The sequence below is a fragment of the Pezoporus wallicus genome, unplaced genomic scaffold (assembly GCF_028554395.1).
Source record: "Pezoporus wallicus isolate ANWC-B61680 ecotype Strahan unplaced genomic scaffold, APGP_CSIRO_Pwel_v1 contig_736, whole genome shotgun sequence".
Taxonomy (NCBI): domain Eukaryota; kingdom Metazoa; phylum Chordata; class Aves; order Psittaciformes; family Psittacidae; genus Pezoporus; species Pezoporus wallicus.
This window is the reverse complement of record NW_026639744.1, coordinates 896,666-910,489: the sequence shown is the minus strand read 5'-3', so window position 1 is coordinate 910,489 and position 13,824 is coordinate 896,666. Positions and strand designations below refer to the sequence as shown.

The following is a 13,824-nucleotide window of genomic DNA, read 5'->3' as shown; positions in this document are numbered from 1 at the left end:
TTATGTTTTTCTTTTCCATTCCTTGCATGGTCATTGGATTTTTTGGGCTGATTGAATCTCTGTGTGAGTTGCAGTATGTGTGAGTATTAGGGCAGTTTCTAAAGAGCTTATTAGTTAGCTGAACACTAGATCTATCTGCATATACTCCTTTGTAATAGTCAGTCTTTGCAGAGTTAACAGTATATAAATAGGAAATTGCCTAGGTTTTTTTTTATTATTATTTTAAATTTCAGCCTCTTTATTGGAAGGAATTACTTTGTTCTGTCTTGGAGAAGGTGTTTTACATTATGAGCTGTTGTTTTAAGTGGGTGACTATGCATTTATTGTGAACAAATATTACAGGAAAAGTTTCTGCTGACTTCCAGGGTTTTGTTATAATCTATTGCTCTTTGACCATTCTCCAGCATGTTTCTGGATGAAAAATACCTCTTGAACACAGATATGTGCCTTCACATGTCGTCACATATTACACATATGTGTTCTCAGTCTATCTTCCTAACAAAGATGGTTTTGCAGATTGAAGTAGGAGGAAGACAACATATAGAAAGTAATAATTAGTTGCATGGTATATGTAAAATGTTTAACTGGCAATATTAATGAGACAGCTGTATTTGTATTTGGTGGTAGAACTGCTATAAGTCTGACCTTCAGTGGTTACGAGGCATTGGTTGGGTCCCAATTGGTTCCCTGGAAGTTGAAAAAGCCAAAAAGGCAGGAGAGATCCTGAGTGATAAAGTATACCGTCAGCCTCCGGACACAATTAAGTTTACGAGCATCCCTGATTCTGTACCAATGGTCTTAGCCAAGCAGAATGCGGAGACAATGAATAAGGTGAGTGTCGATTCGATTAGGTAACCCATCAGCAGTCCCTGCGTAAACTCTAGACAGGACTAGGAATACAAATGTGTGATTGCTATATCAGATTACTGTGCAGCAAGGCTTTGAAAGTGTAAGTTACGTTTTTGGTAATTGTCAGGTAACTTATTTTCAGTAAGTTCTAATTAAACAATATCTTTTGAATTACTGATTTAAATTTGAATTATCAACTGTGAAGTTTCCACGCACTATACTGTGTATCTAGTAATATGTTACCTAACTTTAATTTTTAATATATCAATTTGTTTAATAAATCTAGATTTATTAAATAAATAAATACTTAATAAAGTACTTGTGTTAGGTCAGTCTTTAAAGCATTCCTATTTTAAACAATTCAGTGTAGTACTTAATGTAAGAGTTTTCTTAATCTGTGGCCCTGATCTCAACCCTGTTTATGTCAATGAAACCATTTCCTCTTCCAAGCATGGCTTGTCCTTAGCATTTAGATCTCTGTGTGTCTGATGAGTATTCTGTCCCTTTTCTTCTAAACACTGTTTTTTGAACAGAATTTTTTCTCCATTACTAATTCTCTAGATACTTAATATACAGGTTACAGAATGAATGTAAAATCTCATTGCTATATAAGGAATAAGGTGGGGTTTTGTTTTGGGTTTTCTTTTTTTTTTTTTAGGCTTTGAGTACAGGTCTTTAATTCTTCCTGTGTTTTAGGAGGTCTCCAAGTAGTCACCATTGTTCTTCCCCTTTAACATACATTATTTCTGCTACAGCGTTTATATACTGAGGCCTGGGATAAAGACAAGACACAAATCCATGTAATGCCTGACACACCTGAAATCATACTGGCAAAACAGAACATGCAAAACTACAGTGTGGTGAGTGTGTGAGCTCTCCAAATGTAACTGGTCTATTTAATGGCTGGGTCATTAGTGTTCTGATAAACCTTGTATTGATGATACCATCAATTTCTTTAAGAAACCCCCAATATTTATCCTCAAAATCGTGACTTTAAAAACACAATTTTGATATTTATACAGTAGTGCATACATACAACAGTGAGCAGTATTGACAATAAATTCCATGGGAAGCTGTGTGTCTCCAGTGAATTTCTGGGAGTCCTTTCTGTCAGTGTGCATACTGTTAGGAAGGTACAAAATTAATTTCACCCTTGGAAATACCAAAAATGTAATTTTCAGCACAGTTCTGAAGAGCAGTAATCCCAATGTTTGGTGTTAGTTTAGGCAAATAAATTCACGTCAGTAAGAAGTGGTTTAAAAAGTAAGTTTTACTTCACTTTATAGAACAATAGTTTATCTGTAAATTGTAGTCCATGTTGTTTAAAGTAGTAAAAGAAAAAAAAAATTGTTAGCAAATGTATTTAGCAAAGTTTTTACTTTGTTATGAATTTGTATCACCTACTGATCTGGGGCTTTGAGTTGAGAAAGTTAGATAAAGCTATGTTGGAATAAATCCTAACACAATTTTAAAAATCTACTCACAAACAGTTTGTTTTGCATAGAATGCAATATATGGAATGAACTTACATAAATCTCACTGTTTAATTCTTCACCTAGAAACTCTACAAGCAGGCCATGGAAGAGGACAAAAAGAAAGGCTACGACTTGAGAAGTGATGCTATCCCCATCCAAGCTGCCAAAGCATCCAGGCAAATTGCCAGTGATGTAAGAAACTACTGTTTTGTTTTTTTGTGTGATGATATTTGATCTCTGCAACCTGAAACATATAGCTGGAATCTGAAAAAAGCATTTCAATTAAACTGTGATCCCAAATGATAAGATTTTGGGAAGCAAATTATTATATATGTTTAAAGATTTTATTGTAAAAAGTTTGAGAAGTTATAAGGAGAATATAGTGCCTCTCATCAATTTTATAGCTCATAACTGTATCCTTAATTAAATCTTAAGAACATGTATATTATTATATTTGATAAAGATCAAATGTTTAATAAGAGGTTTATTTCTCACTAATGTGAGTGAACAGTTTTTTTATCAAAAAGCTTACTTAAAAATCTCTAGGGTTCTAACTCAAATCTCAAAAATTTAATGTGAGAATTGATATTATTAGCCCCAGAATTGCTTTGACAGTTTGCGTTGTTTTGACTTTGGCTATGGAGTAATCTTAAGAGTTTATTATTAGAAATATTTAATATGAGTAACTGATATTAGTAGGTAATGCAGAAATATACTATCTTGATTTATATTTCAGTACAAGTACAAGGAAGGCTATCGGAAGCAGCTTGGCCACCATATTGGAGCCCGTAACATAGAGGATGATCCAAAGATGATGTGGTCAATGCACGTAGCCAAGATCCAGAGTGACAGGGAGTACAAGAAAGCCTTTGAGAAGACAAAGACACACTTCAGTAGCCCAGTGGACATGCTGGGAATTGTGTTAGCCAAGAAATGCCAGGGGCTGGTCAGTGACATTGATTACCGCCACTATCTGCATCAGTGGATCTGTCTACCAGACCAGAATGATGTTATCCATGCTAGGCAAGCCTATGATCTGCAGAGTGATGTAAGCTCTTTTTGATTTCATTTCTGTTGAGGAATGTATTTGATATTTTACATAGGTGGATCACATATCACTGTGGTAGAATGACATTTTCAAGATTAAATTTCATTGCTAATTTGAAACTTCTGTCTCCAATAGGATATTTTAACTAACTGATATTTAAATTCTTTAATTCCATAATTTGGGCTTTTTATCATCTGCCATTCTGTGAAATTTGGATAATGGTATCACTCTTAATGTATATGTGTGCAGTTATTTTTCCTAAAATTTTCTCTAGGATTTTGAATTTATTTGAATTAAAAGTTGATAGTGAGGTTGCTTAACTGTGAAAAGATGCACTATGTAAATTTCATTACGATTATTAGAATAACCTATGTATATTTTGGTAATAGAACTGCTACAAGTCTGACCTTCAGTGGTTACGAGGCATTGGTTGGGTCCCAATTGGTTCCCCAGAAGTTGAGAAAGCCAAAAAGGCGGCAGAGATCCTGAGTGATAAAGTATACCGTCAGCCGCCGGACACAATTAAGTTTACTAGCATCCCGGATTCTGTACCAATGGTCTTAGCCAAGCAGAATGCAGAGACAATGAATAAGGTGAGTGTCGATTCGATTAGGTAACGTGTCAGTAGTCCCTGCCTCACCTCTGGGTGCAGGACTAGAAATATAATGATCACAGGTAATGCTGAAGTTAAGAAATCATGTATTTTCAAGTAGTGTGTTCTGTTTATTTTAGTAAAAACTATCAAGACTTGTAATTGAAGCCTCAACTTTATAATATTCTGCATATTACATTTTAATCTTTTCTTTGACTTGTCTCTGCAGTGAGCAGTAATAATACTTCAGTTTACTCATTCTTAAGTAATGTGGCAGTTTTCTAAATGTTGTTGAATTTCCTCAGGTAAATCTCTTTTTAATAATGGTATCTCTACCTGATCAAATACCTAACTGTTTATTCATGCTATTTTTTCTATAATTTTACCTAGTGTGCTCTGTGATTTACCTGACTAATATTGACCTGTTTTGGAATGCAATCTTAATCACTTTCTTTATTCTTTCTTAGCATTTGTACACTGAAGCATGGAATAAAGATAAGACTATGATTCATGTCATGCCTGACACACCAGAAATCCTGCTAGCTAAACAAAACCAGATAAACTACAGTCAGGTAAGTAAAACTGAAGAGTTGTCAGAAATCCTTTTATTCTGTCAAGTACAATTTTGTCATCTCTGAGTTTGATTAATATTACAATACTGTTAAGTTGTCTAGTTTCACAAATTGCCAGCTCCACTGTTAGAATTGTTCTTTCACTAAAATGCTGGTGTCTAATTAGGCTTTTGAAATATATTACCTGCTATAAATGAGAAATCATTTCTATAGCAAGGTATGGAAATAAATAATTTAACTTACAGAATATTCCTTGCTTTGCCTTCCCTAAATTACTTAACATTTCCAGGCATTTACAATACAATTACAAAATCTGCATATTTTTATTTTCTAGAGAAGATAGAGCTGTTTTCAAATGTTTAAGTTGCCTGAACATTGACGGTATTGTTTAAGCACTTAATTTGTTTTATTACACATATGTGCTTAACTGAAGTGTGATTTTGGTTTTGAAAGAAAAATTTGAATATTTTTCTCACAGAAAATGTACAGACTAGCTTTAGAGGAGTCGAAGAAGAAGGGTCATGATTTGCGTTTTGATGCCATTCCTATTCAATCTGCCAAAGCATCCAGAGAGATTGCCAGTGACGTAAGCATGGTTTTTAATCATGTCTATATGGATTTGGTAATGGAAAAGAATCATTTGTTTGCTACTGTAATACCTTAGCTTTATAGAATAAATAAAATGGAAATCCAGTGATTCTACTGCATGCTTTTAGTGCATGAAAGGAATGGGTAGCCATTTACGCATGAGGTATATATCGCAATAATAAATAATTGTGAGGGTTATTTCTGTGCCCCCTGTGATAGTTCCATTGATGTCCATGGATATTGAAATGAGATGATCAATAAGGTGTACGAGTCTATGCTAGTATTAGTCAAATTAATTTCTGATTAAAAATAGGAAATACTTTAAAATCTGTCCCCAAACCAGATATATTAGTAAATAAATTCTAAATAAATCTTATAAATTGCTGTCTTTTCCTCAGGGAAAAATATTACACTTCTGTTAAAATGTAATATTGAAATTCAAGATTGCTATGACAGGTTTTGCTTCTGGAATGAGGAAGCATCACTAACGGATGATAACAGTTTTTTGTGATCCTTGTTTTTTCTATCAAGATTGATACTTAAACTGTTAGTATTAACTACCTAAGACTATCTTCACTGGGGTTTTGTAATAAGCTTTTAAATAAGTTAATCTTTACATTTTAATCGTAATAGTTAAAGAATGTGGAATATCAACCTTGTTAACATGTGACATGAAATGTTAAGTTGAAGTGTGATATAGTTATGTAAAAAATCAGAGATAATGATATGGGTAATAAAAATAATTTTTATGTTAAAATTAATAAAACAGTAGCAGAACCTAAATAATATTTTTCTCTAAACAAAATACTAATGATTATATTAAACTGTGAATTATTTATTAATATATAATTATACTGTGTGAATATGAACTCAATTTCAGTACAAGTACAAGGAAGGCTATCGCAAGCAGCTTGGCCACCATATTGGAGCCCGTAACATTGAGGATGATCCAAAGATGATGTGGTCAATGCACGTAGCCAAGATCCAGAGTGACAGGGAGTACAAGAAAGCCTTTGAGAAGACAAAGACACACTTCAGTAGCCCAGTGGACATGCTGGGAATTGTGTTAGCCAAGAAATGCCAGGGGCTGGTCAGTGACATTGATTACCGCCACTATCTGCATCAGTGGATCTGTCTACCAGATCAGAATGATGTTATCCATGCTAAGAAAGCCTATGATCTACAGAGTGATGTGAGTAAATTTTTACATTTGTAAGTCATAATTACATATACAGGGTTTTGTACAATGTAATTTTAAAACATATATAATATGCTTGAGGCACTTGCATGAGACATGTTGATAGAAATGAAATGTTTACTATATCAGATCATTAAATTTGTTTAATTTTTAATCCTATTTTTTCAGTCCTTAGCCTGAGGTGTAAATTGTGTTTAACTCTGATATTTGTAGAGTTCTTAATAACTCATTTCTTTTTGTTATTTAATAATTATTTCACTAAACTTTCAGAAATAACACTTGTTTTCAAAACCATATCCTGCTGCTATGTGGAAATACACACAACTGTTTATATAGACTCAGATCTGCTCATTTGCAATTATTTTACTATTCAAGCAAAGTTGCACATATATAACTTTTGAACTTTCGAATTTTTTCAGGCGGTTTACAAATCAGACCTGGAATGGCTAAGAGGTATTGGATGGGTTCCTATTGGTTCCGTGGAAGTTGAAAAGGCCAAGAAAGCTGGGGAAATCCTGAGTGAAAGGAAGTATCGTCAGCCAGCAGACCAAATTAAATTTACTAGTGTGACAGATTCTTTGGCCATGGTCTTAGCCAAGCAAAATGCTGAGATAATGAACAAGGTGAGCTTGGGGTTTTTTGTTTGGTTGTTTTTTGGTCAAAAATCACTACTGTTAGTAGCTAGTGGAACTTATTCATTAGGTGAAAAATACAAAGTGCAAAGTAAGACTAAACACTTTCATTGTGGACTTAGAGAAAATAAATGTCTGAATTCAGCCTTTGCATGGAAAGGCTCTTGGCTCTCTCTAAACTGAACATGTAGTAAGAATGTCCAGAAAAAAAAAGTCACCTAAATCACGTACTTTTCAAGAGTAATTCTAATTTTTTTTTGCAAATTTCTCTCTTTTTCACATCAGCTGAAATCCTGTTTTTAAATGCTTGTTTAGTATCTTTCTTCTATTTTGTTAATGCTACTTCACTATACAAAGCTTATCTCTGACAGAACAGGCAAAATTTTTTTGCAGTTCTTAGACAATAGTGTGAAATCTGCAGAAATAGTGTTTCAGCAAGGTATTGGATGTACTCTACAGTGCATCCAGAGCTGGCAGTGCCATGACCATGTTATAAGATAGGATGTAGCAGAATATTGTGGCTTTTACCGTAACTGCTATAATGATGTATTGTATCATGACCAAATGTCATACCGCATCATGAGCAAGTTATGAGGAAATAGCTTATGTACTCTGGAAGTGAAGCTTCTGCAATTTGTCTTAGACCTAGAGGGTGAAAGTCGCAAAATACCTACTCCTCTTTAATAAGAAACATCAATCAGACAACTCATACAGGTAGGGCAGAATAACAAATATAGTTTTCCTCCAGCAGTTTCCCAGCAATCCTAAATCAATCAGTTGTTGTGCCAACTTAACCTAAGATATAACAATGAAGGACAAAATTTTCTTGAGTTGTTCAGTGGGAAACCTTGAGATATCGGGATCTAAAGCTTACTTGAACTACTGCTCACAGTTTGTAAAATACGTTCTTTGATGAATGTAATAGTTTGCTTATATATATATATATATCATATTCTGCTTCAAGGTTACTTTTCTTTTGTATTATGGATATACTTTTGATAGCTACTGCTTTCAAATTTGCAGTCTTTCCATTATACCACATGTAAAGAAACTTTCTAAAGGAATGTGGTTTTCTCTCTCCTAGCGTTTATACACAGAAGCTTGGGATGCAGACAAAACTTCAATTCATGTGATGCCTGACACACCATCAATTTTGTTAGCGAAGGCCAATGCAGCTAATGTTAGCCATGTAAGAGCATTTAAACATATACTAAACTAATGGAAATTCAGAAATTAAGTAAGCATTTATTTAACAATAAAGATATTTTAACATATTCATTCCTAAAAATTAAAAAAAAAAATTGTGAAATTTAGAAGTTCCATCGTTCAGAATATTGATAAGCCTTTTCTGTCTCCTTTTGTGTAGAAACTTTATATACAAGCCTGGGAAGATGCCAAAAAGAAGGGTTATGACATGAGAGCTGATGCAATTCCATTCCGAAGTGCAAAGGCCTCAAGAGATATCGCGAGTGACGTATGTTCTTCCTTTAGATTTATTTTCAGTTATCTTGAGAAACAAGAATGAAGTAATAAGCTTTGTACAACATAAAAATCCATGGTATATCAGGTTCATCCTGAAAGCCTACGGACAAAGGATTAAATTCAGAAAGAAAATTGACAACAGTTTTCAAAAGGAAGATAGAATTATAAATCCTGACATTAAGCAGATATTGGAAAGTAATAAAATACGATAACAATAACCAGAAGCTGTAGAGGAAAAATATATTAGGCATCTGTAAACTCTAAATGAGTATATTTCATAACAACAAAATATATTTGTGGTTAGTAGCAATGTGAAATTATGGGAAATTCACCCCAATTTCACTATTTGTTTTAATACTTCTTTTTGATTCCTTAGTACAAGTACAAAGAAACACATGAGAAGCAGAAAGGCCACTACATTGGGTGCAAAACTGCCCAGGAGGATCCCAAACTGTCGTGGGCTGCACGTGCTATGCAGCTGCAGAATGACCGAATTTACAGGAAGGCGTACCATGATTCAAAGTCCCAGGTCCACATACCAGTTGATGCAATGTCAGTGCAGGCAGCCAAGGATTGCCAGACACTAGTCAGTGATATTGACTATCGTCAGTACCTTCACCAGTGGACGTGTCTGCCTGACCAGAATGATGTGATCCATGCCAGGAAGGCTTACGATCTACAGAGCGATGTGAGTGAGAATAATTGTAGGAAAACTTTATGGCAGGTGTGTGAGGCTTTGCTTATTTGTGACTGTGCAAATATACTTTCAAATGCACATTAATGAGCCTGCAGTCAGCCCTGGTATGTTTATTTTAATTTGTCTATATGGTCCTTTCCAAATCAGTCATGGTTTCAGCTTGGGGAACAGAAATAATCCAGGCAGTTTGTAAGGTGACCATATTTTTCTGGTACAATGTTTTCTTTCAGACTACTTGCAGATAATACCACTGGTATGTATGTAGCAAACATACATACTTTTAAAAGACCAGTACTTTCCTTGCAGTGCAAATCTGGGGTTTAGCTGTGTGTGGGAAACACATAGTACACCACCATTTCAGTGCCTGCTTGCTGTGTAACTTCATGAGGAGGAAATTGGGGAAAACCTTTTACAAAATCTCTCTGCACATAGAGTTGTCCCTGCAATGTCAGTAAACCTTGGTTTCTTTGTAGAATGTATACAAGTCGGATCTGGAATGGCTGCGGGGCATTGGCTGGTTGACAGAAGGTTCTGTGGATGTGGTGAAAGCAAAGAAAGCCCAGGAACTCCTGAATGAGAGGTTATACCGCACACGTCCGGATGAGATGAAATTCACCAGCATTACTGACTCACCAGACGTTGTCCAGGCTAAGATCAATGCTTTGCAGATCAGTGACGTAAGCTTACCTTTCACTTGCCTTTCACTTATCTTTCATTTATGTGATGACATTTCTTTTCTTTGTGGTACAGACTAGAATTTGTTCTATGGGAATGACTAATTGGAAAATACTGCAAATCAGAATTACCAAGTAATTCCTCTGGGAGGGATTCTTCAATGTTCAGACCATAGTGAAATGTCATTACGCTTTTCTCCTTAGCGTCTGTATCGTGAAAACTGGGATAGAGATAAGACACAGGTTTCCATACCTTCTGATACTCCTGTAATGCTGCAGTCCAAAGTCAACGCTCTCAACATCAGCAATGTAAGAGAATAAAATTATTCTGCATGTGAAGAATTAGTAGAGTATGACAATTAAATTTCCAGAATAGCTTTTAAGAAAAGGCATTGCTACAAGTCTTGACTGTTTGTAACAAGGTTGATTAATTTTATTTGCAGAAACATTACCAGAAGGCCTGGGATGAGGCCAAGGCAAAAAGTTATGACCTGAGAGCTGATGCCATTCCCATCAAACACGCCAAGGCTTCCAGAGACATTGCTAGTGAGGTACAGTCTTCTCTTAATGTTGTAGCTATGCCTGTCTTTCTGTGTCCAGCTCAACTGACTGAAGTTCAGCTCAAAGGATTTACAGCTTAGAAGCTGAAAGCCTTGTGAGTCATGTTGGGGTGAGCAATGTGTGACTGCTTATGTTCTTTCTGCATGTCTAGTACAAGTACAAAGAAACACATGAGAAGCAGAAAGGCCACTACATTGGGTGCAAAACTGCCCAGGAGGATCCCAAACTGTCATGGGCTGCGCGTGCTATGCAGCTGCAGAATGACCGAATTTACAGGAAGGCGTACCATGATTCAAAGTCCCAGGTCCACATACCAGTCGATGCAATGTCAGTGCAGGCAGCCAAGGATTGCCAGACGCTAGTCAGTGATATTGACTATCGTCAGTACCTTCACCAGTGGACGTGTCTGCCTGACCAGAATGATGTGATCCATGCCAGGAAGGCTTACGATCTACAGAGTGATGTGAGTATGTCCAGGGATGTGTTAGTAATTGCTGTTGATATTTGTTATATTACCGTCTGATTTTGATGGTTTGATACTACAGTCTCCAAGGATGTATCTTCCGAATTTTATTTTTTTAATTTTTTCATGTCAGTGCTATTATCTGCTCTTTTTCATAATTTTAAAAGTATATGTCTAAATTGTATCGAAGCTTTACTTGGCATCTGTTACACACACTGTAACAGCAATCTGAAGAGGATGAAGTATTTGTCTCTCTTATTTTGATGGAATAACATCTGTTTGTCTCTTTGGAATCACATGTCTTTTTTTACTCCTCTTTATCTGAGTCGACTTGGAAATTTTTTTAGTTTCAAGAAACCTGTGTAAGATAGCAGGTAAGATCTTTAAGTGGCTAATTTCAAAACAGGAGGAGTCAGTACAGCTAATGTCCTGACTTGGCTGCTTATTAGGCAACATAGGTCTCTCTTCTTCTGTTTCAATTACGAGTTTCAAAAGTGAGATTCATGTTCCTTGCTGAAAGATTTTCTCAATTAATACTGAAATAATAGTGCCTGATATCACTTCGGGAATTACACTGTTTAGCTCTAGTCCCCATTAACTCTGTAACATTATTTTTCCTCCTTTTTGTTGAATTTTCCTGGTGGGCATCTTGTGGTTTTTTTTTACTTGTAAGTTGTTGAAATGACTCGAGGAATAAATGTTTTGGAGGGGATCAGAAGTCTTTTTTTAAGACCTTAGTACTCATCATCATTAATGTCACTTGGTTCTGTTATGTTGTTTCCTCTCTATTTAACTTCACCAGGTTTAGAATGTGTTGTTTAAGAAACAAGCTACTTAAAAGCTAGTTCCCAAGTTGTATTTTACTTATGACACTGAAAACGCAACGTTTTCCTTTTCTGACCGCATCTGATGCAGGCTGTCTATAAGTCAGACCTGGAGTGGCTCCGTGGAATTGGCTGGTTGCCTAATGACTCTCCAGTTGTTAAGAGAGTGAAGCATGCCCAGGATCTTCTGAGTGATAATGTCTATCGTACACCTATTGAAAGCCTGAAATATACCAGTGTTGTTGATTCTCCAGATGTTCTTCTCGCTAAAGCAAATGCCGAACAAGTCAGCATTGTACGTTGCAATGTTTTTAAAGTTGTTTCGAAGCTATAAACAGTTAAAGAGAAATCTTGCTGCTAAAACGTAAAATTGATCAGTAGTATTGTAAGTCAAGTTTAACACATTTCCAGACATTTTATTTTTTAGAGATGATAATTTGGGGGGGGATTTATGGGATTTTGTTATTGACAAGTGAAATTCCATAATTACAATATCAGAAAATGGACTATTTTAACAGCCAAAATACAAAGAAGCCTGGGAAAAGGACAAGACTATGATCCATATTATGGCAGACACACCTGAAATCAACCTAGCCAAGACTAATGCTGTTAATTATAGTAAGGTATGCTTACCATTCTGTTTTCTACATTTCTATAGAGTAGCATGTGTATCCTGTGAATTTTAACATTCTAAGATGTTACTTACAAAGTTGAAGATTAAGTCACATGAATCTCATTGAAATCATACAGAGCTTGCAAAATTCCCTTCCCTCTGATGGCTGTTCTTAAAGTAATTAGACATTTTAACATAAATGCTTGCATTGCATGCAACTGTTAAAAAATTATTAATTACATTTACCATTGAGGTAATATTTTATGGAAATGGATGAGAGCCCGAAGTATATAAATATTTTCTAAACTTTTACAAACACCCTTCTATGCAGTATAGGTTGCAAAAGTTGTGTTGCAGGCACTGTATATGTGTGAAAGGCAGTAAGATTTACATCAGTATTTATGACTGAGAGCAGAAATAATGCACAAAAAATAGTTACAATATTTCAGCAAATGAATAGCAGTAAACTATGTGTTTCTTTAATGGCAAATGCCAGAATGTTTAACATATATGGGACATTTTGCTGTCTTTTCAGAAACTGTATAAAGAAGCTTGGGATGAGGTGAAGACAAATTATGATTTGAGAGCAGATGCAATCCCAATCAAGGCAGCCAAAGCTTCTAGAGAAATTGCTAGTGATGTAAGTGCTAGCAAAGACATCTAACGTTTCACATCCTTTAAGAGCTTTTTTATGATAACAGTAAGTAATGGTGATCTTTGCTCTTTACCCAGTATAAATACAAACTGGATCATGAGAAGCAGAAAGGACATTATGTTGGAGTTCCAAATGCAAAAGCAGATTCGAAAATGCAGTTTGCCCTTGGCATAGGCAAAGTTCAGAGTGAACTGGAATACAAGAGACACTTTGCCAAATGGAAGACACAGTGCCACCTACCAGTAGACATGCTATCTATTGTATCAGCTAAACAGGGTCAGTCTTTGGTCAGTGATGTTGATTACCGTCAATACTTGCATCAGTGGATCTGTCTTCCAGATCAAAATGACGTCGTACAGGCTAGGAAGGCCTATGATCTTCAGAGTGATGTAAGTGAAAACTTAGCTTAAATTATCACTGTATTGTCTCTTCTTAGTCTGCTTCAGCTCTAAGTAGCAGGGACCTTCTGCCGAATTCAATGAATTGACTTTGCTGTTTATTAGGAATGCAAAGTATATGCCACTGTTATTTATTGCCAAGTCTGAAGTGTAATAAATTCAGATATGGTGCTCATATTAGAATTACTGCTGCCCTTTTAGCCAGTAGAAGTGCTATTATTTATGAATCTTGCTGGATTGTAGCTAACAAGATGGACCCTCTTTGTTTTGCCAGGCTGTTTACAAATCTGATTTAGAATGGCTACGGGGAATTGGGTGGTTGCCAAATGATTCACTTGGAATCAACCATGTCAAATATGCTGGAGATCTCTTGAATGAGGTAACACATTGTTTTTCAAAACTAAAATTTTCTTGGGGGCATTTGCAATTTAAAGAACTGTTAATGGTTAAATGCTTTTTATTTAAAAAAAAAAAAAAAGATACAACTGGAGCATTTCCACAGC

General features: G+C 35.5%; 1 protein-coding gene across 18 annotated transcripts in view; it reads left to right on the top strand.

Moving 5' to 3' along the window:
* Positions 1 to 13,824, top strand: part of NEB (nebulin) — a 124,703-nt gene that overhangs the window by 51,841 nt on the left and 59,038 nt on the right. For all 18 annotated transcript variants that reach the window (XM_057415572.1, XM_057415556.1, XM_057415557.1 and 15 more), the window contains exons 60-80: positions 628 to 831; positions 1,605 to 1,709; positions 2,409 to 2,516; positions 3,061 to 3,372; positions 3,762 to 3,965; positions 4,432 to 4,536; positions 5,015 to 5,122; positions 6,005 to 6,316; positions 6,742 to 6,945; positions 8,039 to 8,143; positions 8,321 to 8,428; positions 8,813 to 9,124; positions 9,607 to 9,810; positions 10,012 to 10,116; positions 10,251 to 10,358; positions 10,520 to 10,831; positions 11,747 to 11,950; positions 12,174 to 12,278; positions 12,804 to 12,908; positions 13,001 to 13,312; positions 13,596 to 13,700. In XM_057415572.1, the coding sequence (XP_057271555.1) occupies positions 628 to 831; positions 1,605 to 1,709; positions 2,409 to 2,516; positions 3,061 to 3,372; positions 3,762 to 3,965; positions 4,432 to 4,536; positions 5,015 to 5,122; positions 6,005 to 6,316; positions 6,742 to 6,945; positions 8,039 to 8,143; positions 8,321 to 8,428; positions 8,813 to 9,124; positions 9,607 to 9,810; positions 10,012 to 10,116; positions 10,251 to 10,358; positions 10,520 to 10,831; positions 11,747 to 11,950; positions 12,174 to 12,278; positions 12,804 to 12,908; positions 13,001 to 13,312; positions 13,596 to 13,700 (3,747 nt within the window). The remainder of the gene's footprint in view (positions 1 to 627; positions 832 to 1,604; positions 1,710 to 2,408; positions 2,517 to 3,060; positions 3,373 to 3,761; positions 3,966 to 4,431; positions 4,537 to 5,014; positions 5,123 to 6,004; positions 6,317 to 6,741; positions 6,946 to 8,038; positions 8,144 to 8,320; positions 8,429 to 8,812; positions 9,125 to 9,606; positions 9,811 to 10,011; positions 10,117 to 10,250; positions 10,359 to 10,519; positions 10,832 to 11,746; positions 11,951 to 12,173; positions 12,279 to 12,803; positions 12,909 to 13,000; positions 13,313 to 13,595; positions 13,701 to 13,824) is intronic.